A 14,518-nucleotide genomic window follows, 5' to 3' on the forward strand; every position below is an offset into this window, starting at 1 on the left:
AACTCAACAATTTAGATACTTTAGGAACATATGAGTCGTCACAAAAGATATGTCGTTTATTTACTTATTAACTTCTAATATGAGTCGTGTATTACGAATCAAACAATTATTTTGTAGGTCTCAGTGTGCATGAGCTCTAATATTAAACCCTATAGACCTGTAGACGAAGTTTTAAATCGGTAATACCCTGTTTCACTTTTCTGATAAATGGGGATGTATTATCAATGATTGAGTTAGGGATATAGTGGAGGGTCTTTTGGTCGAATATGGGGTAGGGATATTAATGATGTCACATTAATTATTGAAGCAACTGGAGGGCCAACTGGTTGTTGTGTGGATTTGGCTATGCCATTTCATGGATGCACTGAACTGATGCACAATATCCGATGCTGCATAACATAACCTTCATCTTCTTCATCAGTTTGGCAGAGACTCACAGAAGAGGTAGCAGTGCTTTGAAGCTACTCTGTCTTTCTGGCACAGATTCGAATGCTGCTATCTTAATTGTCACTGCATTCGTGCGTTGTGTTCTGTCAAATATGAAGATATCTTTCCATTTTTGGGATACCACCGGTAACTCCATGTTTATTTACAACGTAGGTGCTGCTTACTTAGTTATTTTAAATCATTTTATCGAACATTTAATAATGCATACATAAAAATCAAGTTGATGAAATTATAAATCTAACTTGATGAGATGAAATATATATATATAATCACATATAAAAGGAATGGTATTGAATATGAGTTCGAACTGAACAAGTGTTGAAACAAAAAATGTCTAAATAGCGAATATTACTTTAATTGAAGAATGAAGAATTTACTTTTCTGAAAACTGCCTAATACCTTGAATTTATTCCAATTCAATACATCAAAATTTCCACTTTCGAGAAATTTCATTGAGTTTGAACAATAAAACCATAAATAAAATTAGACCGACCAAAGATCAAAATGTTAACCCAGTTGTGTGCAGAATCTTATACCTTCCATTCTATTATCAAGATTAACAGAGCTCATGAGTTGTGACAAATATAAAATGTTAATGAAAGAAAAAGCTTACTTTCAAAAGTAAAATTAAACTTCTGTATTCCATTACTAAGCACAGCTAAATTAGGCATCTAACCTCAATTAAATTCATTTTTGTTCACCCTTTTGGGTTCTTATTTTTCATCAATTGAGATAGTAACTTTGCCAAGTTCCACTTCCTTTTTCATTTTCATTTTCATTTTCATTCCACTCCGGTCAGGGCAGGAAAGCAACTCCCGGACCTAGTAAGCGCCGCGCGGCCACCCATCCTCATCGGACTATTCGGAGTTGAATTCGAGCCCCTCGGAGAGTCCAAACTACGCCGGAGAATCTGTCTCATGGCAGATATCAAATGAATAGCAGGGTTCAAAGGAGGCCCGGATGCCTTAAACTTCTTGCAAAAGTTCATATGTGTAGCCATGGCTTCTTCAGTGCTAACTAGCCTCTCAGACCTCACAATCTCATCTTTTATAGCCTCAGAACACAACCCACAAATCCAATGGCCCATGTTTCTCTCTCGGACATGTTCTATATAGGCGGGGGTGCACTCCTCTGTGAGCCCACAGCAGTCACACTTTGCAGACTCAATCTCTGATTGGGGATTCAGTTTTGGGGCTGCTGCTTGGCTTTCTGGGGCTGATAGACCTCCCATTGGGTCACTGATTATAGTTGTAGACATTGCCAATAACCCTGAAAATCATAAACAAAACCATCAATTATATGAAAAAAAAAAATTTGAAACAGGGTTTTTTTATTTATGGTTCTTAATGTTGGCAAAGACAAAACAAGCATAAAGGCTTATGCTACATGTATGTAAATTTTGTAGTTTTGCAGATTTCACTTTCCAAAAAGAAACAGATTTTTGAAGTGGAAAACAAAACTGTGACCTGGAAATCACATATAACCAGCTCCACTTCCAATTTAACAGTTAATTTTCTGAAATTTCATTCAAATAGAAACGTGAAAACAGAGCAAGACAGCTCTAAATAGACAATAAATTAGAATTTAGAATTATTACCAGTTGAAGCAGATCAAAATGAATCCCAATACTTCGGTTTCTTTCCACTTCTTCTGTGAATTTGGCTTTGCTTGAGCTTGTCCTTATCGTTCTTTTTCCCCGGCTCCTTCTTCAACCTTCTCTTCCTCAGCAAAGAAAATGTCAAACATGAAAACCATTTCAGAGAACTGAACTGATCTTCTTCAACCTTAGCTCTCCAAACAAGCTAAACCCTTTTCCTTTCTCAGACTCACAAAGCCAAGCTAAGCTCTTTTCTGATCAAGACTCAAACTTTGATCTTTCTTCCTCTGTTCTGATGCTTTTAGCAGAAACCCAAATCTTGTTATAAGCAAAAAAAAAAAGGGAGAGATTTTGGTTTTGGGTTGGTTTTTTTTTTGTTATTGATTCTTCCCCTCCACCAAAATCTTATATGGAATAGTTAGGAACAGATTGAGAGAGAGAGAGAGAGAGAGAGAGGGAGAGTTTCTAGAGAGAAGCCCAATGATTGAAGGTTTAAAGGGTAAGGACTAATTTTATATTCCACGTCAGCAGCATTGGCTGTCAGAGAATTTCTGACCGTTGATTATTGGGATTGCCAGCTAAGCATTATCATGCTTTCAGATTTATTCTTACCCAAAATGTGCTGTTTCGGCTATTTTTTCCATTTTTTAGTTATATACCTACCAATGGATGTCACCCACGTGTATGTCAAAAACGTGTAAGGTATATTTCTTTTGATTATTATTATTATTAATTTTTTTTTCTGCCATGGACTTCACAAGTCTTTCTTGTTTTTGGCTAGAAACTTCTGCCACGTCTTTTGTAAATTAACTAGTGATATACTGATTTTATTATGTTAATTAGTTCATAACACAAGAATGTCAAATAATATTAATATTTTCTTATGCGTGTAATCTTTGATAAGACGTGTGACAAAGAAATTGATGCATTAATTGGTTTCGTTAAAGAAGAGTCGTCAAACGTCTTATCTCTTAATTTTGAAAGAAAATTCTACTAATTTGGTCAAATATGAAATAGTTTAACAAACAAATTGATTATATGAAATTTAACTACGACAAGTATCTTATAGAGCATCCTATATTCTCCAGAAACTAAACAAGAGAAACAAGAGTTCTATGGGAAAAGTAAATTTTTGTTTGCATTGCAAAGTGTGCACGCTGAAATTAGGACGCAATTAGGACTATGTAGCAATGTAGTTGCATATGGAGGTTGATTTCATGTCAATTAAAATCAACCATCTTTCTCATATGTATGTGTAATGAAAGAGATTGATCATGAAAGAAGATAGCTAGCTAGCTAGGTTCACCTCTAATGCATATGGTCTCCGTTGTGTACACGATCTAATACAAGGTGCAAGAATTTAGTGGTAGTTTGGTATTGAGAGAAAAAATAAATTTAAGAGATTCAAAAGTTTTAGTAATAGTACTTTTTCTTTTGCCAGAACTAATGTGTAATTTATTAATTTTGGTATGTGTTTGTTTATTTATTTATTTCTTTTGTTTGACCAAAGTTGGACAATTAAACCATTTCAATTTTTTTTTCTTTTAAATTCTTTGTAGAACATGGAAATTCTACAATGTGGTTAACGTATGACATGCATACAATTGTCTTAAAGTGATAAAATGAGTCCGCAAAATAGTAATATTAGTCTTCAAAGTGGTAATATGAGTCATTAAAGTGGTAAAAAAATTTAATTACCACATGAGTCTTCAAGTAGTAAAATTAGTCCTTAAAGTGGTAAAAATATTTGATGTATGAGAAATATTAACATACTATAGCCTTATCCGAACATCTAAAAAACAAAGGATTGAGTAAAACAAAAAAAATGTTTGATTTGAATTTGTAATAACTTTGTTTGGTTCGTCTAAAGAGACGATTTGTTTCATATGAAAATGTATTTTTGTGAGATGTTTGATCCATAGATTTGTTTAATCGACCAATCTCACCCATCACATAAACAAGTTTACGGGTATAAATGCATTTCAATTTCATTTGTAGCAACATTTATTTGGTCGAAACACTGGTTTGTCCAAACAAGTAGTTTGCTTCTGAAAATGTCTTCTGTCAAACTAAAAACGACATTGTCTGACCTACCAATTTCACACTAAACTACCCTAAATATTTTCATATAAGAAATTGGTGGTAGTCTTAGTATTAGGTTTTATTTATTTGATTTACAATCGATGAATCAGACATGTCATGTGATACGGCTGCTCCACTTGAAAACTTACTCTTATATAATATAATTTGTGATAAATTATTATCATTATGCTTGTGTGGTGGGCTTAATCACTCCAAATTAAGAAACCATCTGAACCTAACCATTCACATGCATCAATAACTAACAGAAATTTAGGCATGTAAATCAACATATACCCTCAATTGTTAATGAAAAGAATTACGAAACGACCACAATTCCAGTTTCCAACAGTGATATTTGATCACGCCTCTAATTATTGGGTTTCACACGTTGAACAGCATCAGTGCTTCTTACGCAACTTCACCAATATATCGTACATTTCGATTTACAAATAAGAAACAATAATGAATGGACCAAAGCTTTGCCTTTGGCCCTTTGCCATTACCTAAAGCTAGAGAGACTGAAATTATTGCACTACTACATTATCGATCATCATGAAAGGGACCTACGATTTAATTTTCCAAGTGATTATTATGAAAGAGACTGCCACTAATGAGCAAAAACACACAGCTTGCCAGAATAGATAGGCAACCCACCTAAAAAGAATTGTTCCTATCACAAAAACAAGGACCAAAATTGTTCTCTGAATTTGAAGTGACCAGATACCCACAACTACTTCACATGGCATCATCAAACTCCGCATTCATATTATCTTATATGCATGCATGCTTCTCATGCATTCTAGGTAAGGACAAGTCTGTCTATCAAACTATCAATCTCTAGTTATAGAAGTATGGAACAAACTTGGGTATAATCACTAATTACGGGTTATGAAATGGGGAAAAGGGCTCAAAGAAGTAGTCTTTTAGGTGGTTGTTTAATTGTACATTTGGGGCATGCAGTGGTTGGATCAATTAATAGCATATGAACAATTGAACACACATCTGAACTATATATTTATACACATAACCGACCGATGAAGTGCGTTCACATATGTAAACGAACAGGTAGAAATTATCGAAGCGTTCTTGTGTTTGGATGGAATGCCCCAATAATTTTGTTGCGTGTTTGCGGTGTGGACTTGGATTATAAGTTGATTTCTTTATAAACTATAGTAGTTAACCACATTTTGTTAATTTGTTATTTAGGTCAACCACACATATTGGCATATCCTAATTGTTGACATGGGGGACTGATTGAAATGAAACTGTGACATGGCATCACAATCAGCGCTGACGTGTTCACTACTCAGAATCCAAATAAATCATAATCAAATTCATCATGTATAATGCTTTTTTATCTGTTCAATTGCTAATTTCGTTGTTTTTATGCATAAAATCGTTCATAATATATGAAGTGTATGATTGTCTTGGCCCATATATATGTCTAAAGACTGTCTCCATAATCTTGACTGTTCGCGAAAATCATCACTTCTAATTATGTGTTTTCTTCATCTCTTTGCTTCTTTTGGTGAAAAGGTTAGGCTACCATGGTAGTTGATTAGAAAGAAAAAGAAAATGATTGGTATTAGCTAAGGATTCTGGTGGCCGGAACTGCAAGTCAGAATGACACCTAGCAAATATTTTGCTGCTTGGATTTTGACAGTTTCTGGTGAGACGATCTTCCTGAGATTGCTTTCACAACCAACGAAGTAGACGTGCCCTTCCTTTTCATAAAGGACCAAAAGAAAAGCAGGCCAAGAACACGAGTTTTTCAACTTTTATGTGCTTACATGTTGTTTTGGCGAGTAGTGGGATCTATTTTCACACAATTTTGAAAAGTTTTCCAAGTAAATAAATAGCTTTTGTTAACCTCGGTAGCATGCATTTGAAAGAAAAGAAGAAGAATAATAAGAAGATAGCATGCAGTAGTTTACATACACTATAATAAAATAGATGACCAAACAGATTTTGATTCAATTGGTTTGATTCTTGAAATAAATTTAGGACTAGTTTGAGATTGCTGTGACTTAAAAAAAAAATGGTCACTGATGCATTGTGAAAATAATCAGCTGTGAATTAAAACAGTTTCGTGTTTGATAAATAATACTTTTAAAAGTGCTATCAATACATAAATTAGCTTCAGAACATGTTTTAATCGAAATCAGATTCTAAAAGTAACTTTTGGGTTTGCTTCTAAAATCTGCTGTCAGTGACCTATAATTTTTAATTAGAACTGTTTCTTATTTATTTATCAAACATAATCAAATCTAAAACTTTAGACAAAAACTTATTCTTTTAAAAGTGAAGCAATCTCAAACAGGGTCTTAGAAAAGATTAACACTTTTAATTACTAAATTCAATACACTGCAAAAAGCTTGAGCGAGAACCTATTCACTTTTCTTGAGAAAAATGCCTCTCCCAAGGACCGGATACTATAGATAGACAATAGAAACATATATAGGGTTTCACACCAGAAACAAGATTACCGAAGCTAATGAGAGGCTAGAACAATTTCCGTTTAAATCTCATACTAGTCCCTTAACATGTGCTCCGCACATCGCACATGTCAATTGACTTTTTTTTTTTTAAATTAAAAAAGTTACAGAAATTTCTCTTATAATTTTGCGGAAGCTTCTCCTTTTTTTCATGGGAGGTATTGCAATTTTTTCAAATATGATATACTCTATTAACTATGTTATCCTCGTATAGAAATAATTTATTTATTAATATTTATATTATGTGAGGGCGTATATAGTACTTCAAAAATTTAACCATTCACAAAAAAATTGATTTAATTATATAAAATATTAACCATAATGATATCGTGTTTCACGAACCCGCATTATGCTAACGGAAACATAATCACCTTTGACTTCCTGCTAAGGGTAGGTATGGAACTCAAACTAAGATATAAAAATGTTTCTAATCAATATACAATTTTTTTTTAACAAAAATAAATATACAATAAAGTGATAAACACAGGCAAAACATGGTGTGGCATTTGGGCTTCATGTCTACAAGACCATTTGTTTGTTCCCTTTTGGACTCTGGCCAAATTGTGTTCTAAGAACATCTTTAGCAATGCTAGCTATTTTTGAGTCATATTTTAGCCTTAAATAGCTAAAAAGTTATTTTAGCTAGCCACCTTAGAATTACGTCTGCATCAATGCTCTCTATTTTAGCTAGTTTTGAATTTATATTATTTTTTAAATGAAGATTAAATAGTTTAAATGTATTTATAAATTACATAAAATAACTTGAAAGGAATGTTTTAAATTATAGAGAGTCTCATCCCGCTCTCTATATTTAGGAGCGAGATAACTAAAAGTTATAATTGAGAGCCACTTAGGAGTCTGGTGCAGCTGTTAAAATAGATAAAAAACTAAACATGCTCTCCAAAGTAGCTAAGGAGCCAAAATGGAGAGTTTGCTAAAAATGCTCTAACTTTCAACTAATCAATCTCGACAAAGAAATTAGGAGCATCATCACATATAAATTACACCTTTATAAAAATCAAAATATCTTGCACTAGGAGAAGTAGAGTTGGTGAGGTCCATATTTTGCCACAAATAATTGTTTAGTAAATAATGAAGAAAATATCTCTATGTTTGAGTCTCCAAATCCATTGATGTGATCTTGGAAGTGGATCATCATTCAAATAATTAACAATAATTTATGCAAAAATATATGAAAATCATGTTAGGGCAGGGGTTGATCAACAAGCTCAAAGCATGGTTGCTGTTACTTAGACAAGGGGCAACTGTTGGCGGCCAACCGGGTATATATATTATATTTTTTTTATTTGTAACGTCACAAAGAAAACGAAGTAATTTAAAAACTAATCAAATTTCTGTAGAGATTTGACATAATATTTGATGGGGAAGTCTAAGTCAGCATAGCTCAATGATACATCTTTTACAAGTGGAATTCCTATACGGATCACATTTTAAGAAAAGGAAAAGTAAAAGAAGGATGTAATCCTATAGCAAGATGTTGGAGCATATGGTATAATTCACAAGCTAAACAGGTCAACAGCAAGACTACCCTATAAACAAAAACAAATGAATCAATTGTAATTTGTAAAACAAAAACTTATTTACAGCATATATGTTTAAGTGAAAGAACACATTGTCCCAGCAAAACGGATTGCTGCCACAATCCAAAAGTACTTTTCACCCATCAGGTTCTTTAATTGTTCAGATCACCATGATTTCTATTTAGCAGCAATGCAATGGAGGGCTGTTATCTCAATGCAGCTCAGGTTCAAAATTTGTGGGGCGCTTTTTACGGCCCTTCTGTGACACCGCTATACACAAACTACCATTTCAAGCTCCCTCTCCCTATAATACTACCTCTCCGATGGAAGCTGCTTCTTTCTCAAATTCTTTTATCAGCTTCTCAATCCGTCTTCTATAGACTGGCATGAAGTGATCACTGATCATTGTTTGCGACAACCTCAGCTTACTGTACAGAGATCTTGGAGTGAGGAAAATACCAATCCTAGTCTCTTCTGGCTGCTGCTGCTCATCCGAGCCACTGGAGCTAGGCCTGCCACTTTCACAATTAGTAGCACCACTATGAAGGTTAACAATATGCATGATTTTGCCTGCAGGAAAAAATCTGTGCGCTTCCTTCATTCCTGGAGAAGAGCTCTCCTGCTGGCCATTGCTTACCTCTGCAATTGCCGCTTCTTCTTCTTCCCTTATTGACGCTTCGTTTACTTCTTCCCTTCTTGCCTCTTCTTCTTCTTCCCTTCTTTCTTTTGCTACATCTGCCTCCTCACCTTCTGTTCTATCATAAAGTTCATGCTCAAGTTGTTGCCACAATTCTGCTTCAGTCATGCGATCTTCATGTCTATCATGGTCACCTTCATTACTGACATCCTCATCAATATCTGGACGCATCCCACTATCAGAAATAGAGCATCCAATCTCCGAAGTCCACTCCATTCTTACAGATGTAGATACAGGAAGGTCAAGGCTTTCAATGACACTTGAGCTCGTCCTTGTCTTAGGAGACGTAAGGAGAGGCTCAGAAGTCTCAGTGTGGCCACATGAGGACTCTGCAGAACTTGCCTCATCATTTGAATTTGAACAGACAGCTGAGGTTCTGTGACGAGGAGCCATGCAGTTCCATGATGATAAGCGAAGGTTAGGACGTGCCCATGCTGCCATGCTCTGAGCTCTTCTCATAACAACCTGTAAAACAGAAAGTTCCACGACCCAACCAAATGATTAAATACAACATAATGTTAATAAGCTTTGTTGCATCTCCAAGGCTTCTTGACAACACAAATATCCACTCCAACATTCACAATTGCATGGTTCATAATGCAGGGTTTTCTTTCGGAGAACCAATCTTGCTCTCCATATAGACTCAAAACCAGTTCTCTAAAAACCAAATAGCACTATATATCTTTTCTACAGATAAACTTCACTATTCAGATACCTTTTATTCTCTCTTTAAACTTCTGTTTAAACTAAACTAAAAGCAAAACTCCTTGCGTCATATCCTTTTTCCACTTTTGACTTAAAGAAGCTAATAGGTTGCAGTATGGTGTACCATTGTTGTTGAAATATATCATTAGAAAGATTATTTTAAGTGTGACTAATATTAAATACTGTTGGATGTATTTTACAATCACTTGGTATCCATGTATGTTCAACAGATGTTTAGATATTAGGTTCAACTACAATTTTGATTATTTGCCTCTTCCAGTAAAAATCTAGTGAGAAAACCAAGATGGGAATAACTAGTGGGAGGCCAGAAATGGATATTATTTAAGAGGTTAAAAGAGTATAGGACATTTTTAAGTCCAAAAGTTTTAGAAATGAAATATTCTTAAAAGATACTTTAGTCAGACTATATAATGTTGTAGTACTTTCTTATAAAAAAGACTAAAAATTTTGGTAGACAATGACTGGGGATGCTGAAGGAATATAACTACCAACAATCTAATAAAAAAAATTATAGCTTCAGCAGCTAGATGTCCAGAGACATGATGAATAATTGAATAGTATACAACAGTCACAAGAAGCCAAGGAGTTTCAAAAAGGAAAGCAAAATGATGTGCAACTAAATGAGATTAAAAGTAAGGTGGTTACCTGTGTACCACTGGAAACAGGGCGCAGAATCGCCCCTGCCCCTGCGACCGTTGCTTTCGCAGTCGCAATGGATGGAAGGCGTGAACCCAAAGCTGAAGCAGAACGATAGACAGTGCTAAGGATTCTTGTCTGCTCTATCTGATTTCTCAGATCATTTAGCCAGGCAGATGCAGTTACCTGTACAAATTTACAACACACTGTTAGAAATATTAAAAGTATGAAAAATTGCAAACATTAGCAATGTTCCAACAAAACTATACCAAGAATGCATGTTTTCAACTACCCAACAAGCCAGAGAACCAATTGATCGCATCATACAGTTGTCTGAGTACATTTATAAAAAGACCTTACAAGCTCTCATGAAAATTTGGGCATATACAACTAATATCTTTAATCCTTGCTAAACAAGTTCTACAGCTCCTTTTTTCAACGTCAAGTCATAATTTGACTATAACGAATTAAAAACGTGTTTTGGGACGAATACGAGTGAAAGAAACAAAGCCGCACAATGAAGAACCTTTTTAACAGCAACAATAGAAGTCCAGTACGAGGAAATTACTCCCACTCAATTTATGAGGAAACTAAATAAATAAGTCTCCACTTGAGAACTACTCTCTCAACAAGTCAATATGAATTAGTCAACCAGACAAATACAACATCATTCCATACCAACACATTCTGGGCAAACTGCTAATTAACCTCCAATCAAATTAAAATACAGTAGATTATAAAAATATTCATCATTGAATTCAAGAGCATAACCTCAGCACGTAAATCATCCACTGATGCAGCAGAGAAGGTGGGCACTAAGTCAGCACCATTAACAACGGAAGTAATAAACTTAGCGCCTGATTCTGCCAATTCCCATGTCATACAGGCAGCTGCATTTATATACCGAGTTAGCACTAACAGCATAAAGCAAGAGAACAAATGGTTTTATCATGCTAAACTAAATAAACATCAGAGCAAAATAATACATCACATAACTAAAAATATCGCTTGGAGTTAGTAACATGGAAAAGGGACCACACATGGTTGCTGCATAGCACTGAAGTTTATATTAGTTATGACTTAGTAATGAAAACAAACCTGGAGCAAACGTCACACAAGTGGTTGTTGCAAGTTCTTTCTGCTCACGCAATATATATGTTAAAAGTGCTGCAGTGCCTCCACCCAAAGAATGCCCTACAATCTGTTTATAACCATTATGACATTTATTTAGAAGACCAAATTGGTGAAATTGTAAGGGGGGAAAAAACTCTACTTGTGACTGATTCTATGATGTCAATTATATTTCCAAAAGTCAAATGTCCTTCATATATAGGTCATTTTATATGGGCCCTCTAATGTTAGCATGTGTCAAGAGGTTAGAATGCTGAAATGATTGTAATTTCAATTAAGTTTCAAGAAGAGAGTAACTATTCATATCATATAAACGTGACATAGATAATCATAAAGTTAATACTTAATAGGAGTACCTATTATATAATATATATATATATACACACACACACACAGCCCTTAAGAAGATCACACAACTAAACATGAAGAAAATGTACTGTCTTAGAAAGTTTCAGAGGCAACAACTCTGGTGCAAAACAACTACAGATATCTTCGCACAAAATAAGAACTGGATTGCTGTACATGAAAATAGGAATTTAAGTAGTCATCAAATTTATCCTCATTAAAAGCATGCAAATTGATTTACTAAGATAATTGGTAAGATTATCTAACCAATGACATTACCTTAAGTTCATAGCCAGGATACTGGTCAAGCGCTTCTAGAAGACGCGGTTTTGCAAGCTTTGCAATCCACCTTGCAGCCGCGACCATTCCACAATGTGCATAACCCAAAACTAGATCACTGACCCCTCCCTCATGCACAACACTGTGATGGAAAGGTACAACAGCCCCTGTTGCCGCTGTCAAAGTGTCCTTGATACTATGGGTTCCACGAATCAACAAGAGAAAGCATTTTTGGTTATGATCGACCAGAATTGTAAACGCAGGCTTCAAAATCTGCACAAGACAAGTACATACAGAACTATACAGCATGAATTTTCATCACTGTTGAGTAACTGAGAAAATAATCAAAACTGTTCACTGTATAATATGCAAACAGCAGTGATGAACAATCAATAACAGTAGCACAATTTGAGTTAAAACAAAAACTTACTCCTGCTTTGGGTTCCTGAAGAAGAACATTCTCTTCAGAATACCCCGTCTCCTCTAAAAATAAAGGAAAAGGTTTCTTGGAAAAGTGCCAACACAGTGTTAATAAGTTTAAGAGGTACTTAAGTTCCTCTACTATTTCAGGCCCCTTTAGCTGTTGACTTTCTTCTCCACCAAATACACCATCAACAAGTAAGTTTCCCTACAAAGTAATTATCAAGTATCACTCTTCCGTACAAGATAAGGCATTGCTTGGTACAACCACAACTCAAATATCGTTTAATGATTTAATATCAGATACAAACGGAAAATACAAGTATGAAAAAACAAAAACAATGATCTGTCATCTCAGAGATTGAGAAACAACATTTGAACTGAATAATGCCGGCCATGGCTCATCAATAATTCATCATCGGAAACAATAGCGGTAGTCGAATTCATAGGTTATGTTATGGGGTTCTACTCTTACTGTTAGTTGCAATCTAGACATTTACATTTGAATTTTGTCTTTGGCCTCTAAATTACATTACAGTGACACTTTGGATATTTCCATTTCTAATCCAATTACTACATTCAGAGAGACGAAATCTTCAAACGAATGTCAAATTAGAAAGCCACTGTCTTATTTACCTGCCTCTTGAGAAGGAAGCTGATTCCGAAAGCCAAGTCCCCGATAGGCCACTTGCCGAGAGTCTCAGAGTAAGTAAACCTAAGAGTCTCAGACAAGGTGGAAATAGTCTCCAACCAGGTAGCAGGGGCCTGAATTAACCTATTGGAAACGCGGTCGATTCCCAAAGTCGCCTGATCGGTCAAGCCGCCGCCACCACCTCTTTCGTCATCATCACCGCCGGTCTGTAACTTGCGGTTCAATGTGTAATACAAGAGAGCAGCTGCACCGGCTGCGGTGGCCATAGTTGCAGTTGCCATTAGCTTACTATCCCTAACATAATCCAAAACCCCAAACAACACAATTATTTCACCAACGAAATTCGATTTCTGAAGCAACGTTCGTCGTCCTTGAATTGGTCAATTAATTAGCAGCAAAAAAAAAATGTTGAGGGAGAAAATTAGGGCGGACCTGGTTAGAATGAGAAATTGGAAAAACCTAATAAACATGGTGAATATGATTTTGGGAGAGAATGAGCGTACCTGAAGAGATCGATTTTGGCAGAGAGAGAGAGAGAGGGAGAGGATTAATGGCTTCGTCTCTAAGGCATCAAAAAAAGATTATATTAAAAGCAAAGCGTGTGTATTTATATATGTGTTCTGGAATGAGAATGAGAATGAGAGAGTTTTTTTCAAAGGAAACGGCAAGGTGGTCCGCGGCGTAGTTTTTGTGGGGTTGAGGGAGGGGAGACACGTGGCGGGAAACGAAGGAAGGTGAAGGTGGGCGTAGAAACTAGAAACCGACCTCCACTGGGTTTCCGGTCGGGTAGCGCCTCTCTCACCTTTCTGTCTCTGTTTTTGGTACTAAAGTTGGTTCCACAAAATTAATTATTTTTGCTATTAATGACAATGATCGTGTGTGTTCATGTTACAATATATTTTTCATTTTATTACTAATAATTTTACTTCCTTTTTTTATTTCATTTCTGAGAATGATATTTCTTAGAGTTCGCTCAAGAGTCAAGAGACATTTTCTCATATTATTATTCTTCTAAAAATTTATATTTGAAATGGATAATTTTTTTTTTTTTTTTGAAAAATGATAAGAGCAAGACGTATCACCCACGTAATTGAATAGCAAAATTAATAAAAATAGTTTATGGCCGATCAGATCCATCCTCTACTAAACAAAAAACTCTACTTCCGAATGAATCCAGTTACATTTTACTTCAGTTTCATCATCTAATTTGTTTTTTTTTAGGATTTATTAAATGTAATTTAACTTGATGTAATAACAATTTAACCTGGGCCATTAGTGTTCTGTTATCTGGAACTGTTGAATATATCTCACCTAAACTAAAATCTTTCAGCTCTCTTGAACAGATAGGACGTTTATTCAAAACCTATGGGGGAAACCTGGTGCCCATAATTTTCGCATTACCTTTTCGGATTTTTGGTCAATGGATACCTGTCGAGGGAAGATATGCATCCAAAGAAAAAAAACAAGAAC

At 35.2% G+C, this 14,518-nt stretch overlaps 2 protein-coding genes across 4 annotated transcripts; both read right to left on the reverse strand.

The window, feature by feature from the left end:
* Window positions 1–957: 957 nt before the first annotated feature.
* LOC112189263 lies at window positions 958–2,483 on the reverse strand. Its single transcript, XM_024328555.2, has 2 exons — window positions 2,045–2,483; window positions 958–1,716 (listed from the first exon to the last, which is right to left on the reverse strand). Exon 2 carries the CDS (start codon window positions 1,703–1,705, stop codon window positions 1,229–1,231), a length of 477 nt encoding a protein of 158 aa, XP_024184323.1. The 5' UTR covers window positions 1,706–1,716; window positions 2,045–2,483; the 3' UTR covers window positions 958–1,228.
* Window positions 2,484–7,997: 5,514 nt separating this feature from the next.
* On the reverse strand, window positions 7,998–13,846 carry LOC112187439. Of its 3 annotated transcripts, none has more exons than XM_024326220.2 (8): window positions 13,552–13,844; window positions 13,033–13,342; window positions 12,407–12,604; window positions 11,977–12,249; window positions 11,320–11,422; window positions 10,993–11,111; window positions 10,231–10,407; window positions 7,998–9,324 (listed from the first exon to the last, which is right to left on the reverse strand). In XM_024326220.2, exons 2-8 carry the CDS (start codon window positions 13,327–13,329, stop codon window positions 8,467–8,469), a joined length of 2,025 nt encoding a protein of 674 aa, XP_024181988.1. In that variant the 5' UTR covers window positions 13,330–13,342; window positions 13,552–13,844; the 3' UTR covers window positions 7,998–8,466. The 3 variants fall into 3 exon arrangements, with proteins under 3 accessions (XP_024181988.1, XP_040370793.1, XP_040370794.1); XM_040514859.1 differs by having other exon boundaries at window positions 13,033–13,418; XM_040514860.1 differs by lacking the exons at window positions 10,993–11,111; window positions 11,320–11,422 and having other exon boundaries at window positions 13,552–13,846.
* Between the last annotated feature and the right edge of the window lie 672 nt (window positions 13,847–14,518).

This window comes from Rosa chinensis, chromosome 2 (genome assembly GCF_002994745.2).
Source record: "Rosa chinensis cultivar Old Blush chromosome 2, RchiOBHm-V2, whole genome shotgun sequence".
Lineage (NCBI taxonomy): Eukaryota > Viridiplantae > Streptophyta > Magnoliopsida > Rosales > Rosaceae > Rosa > Rosa chinensis.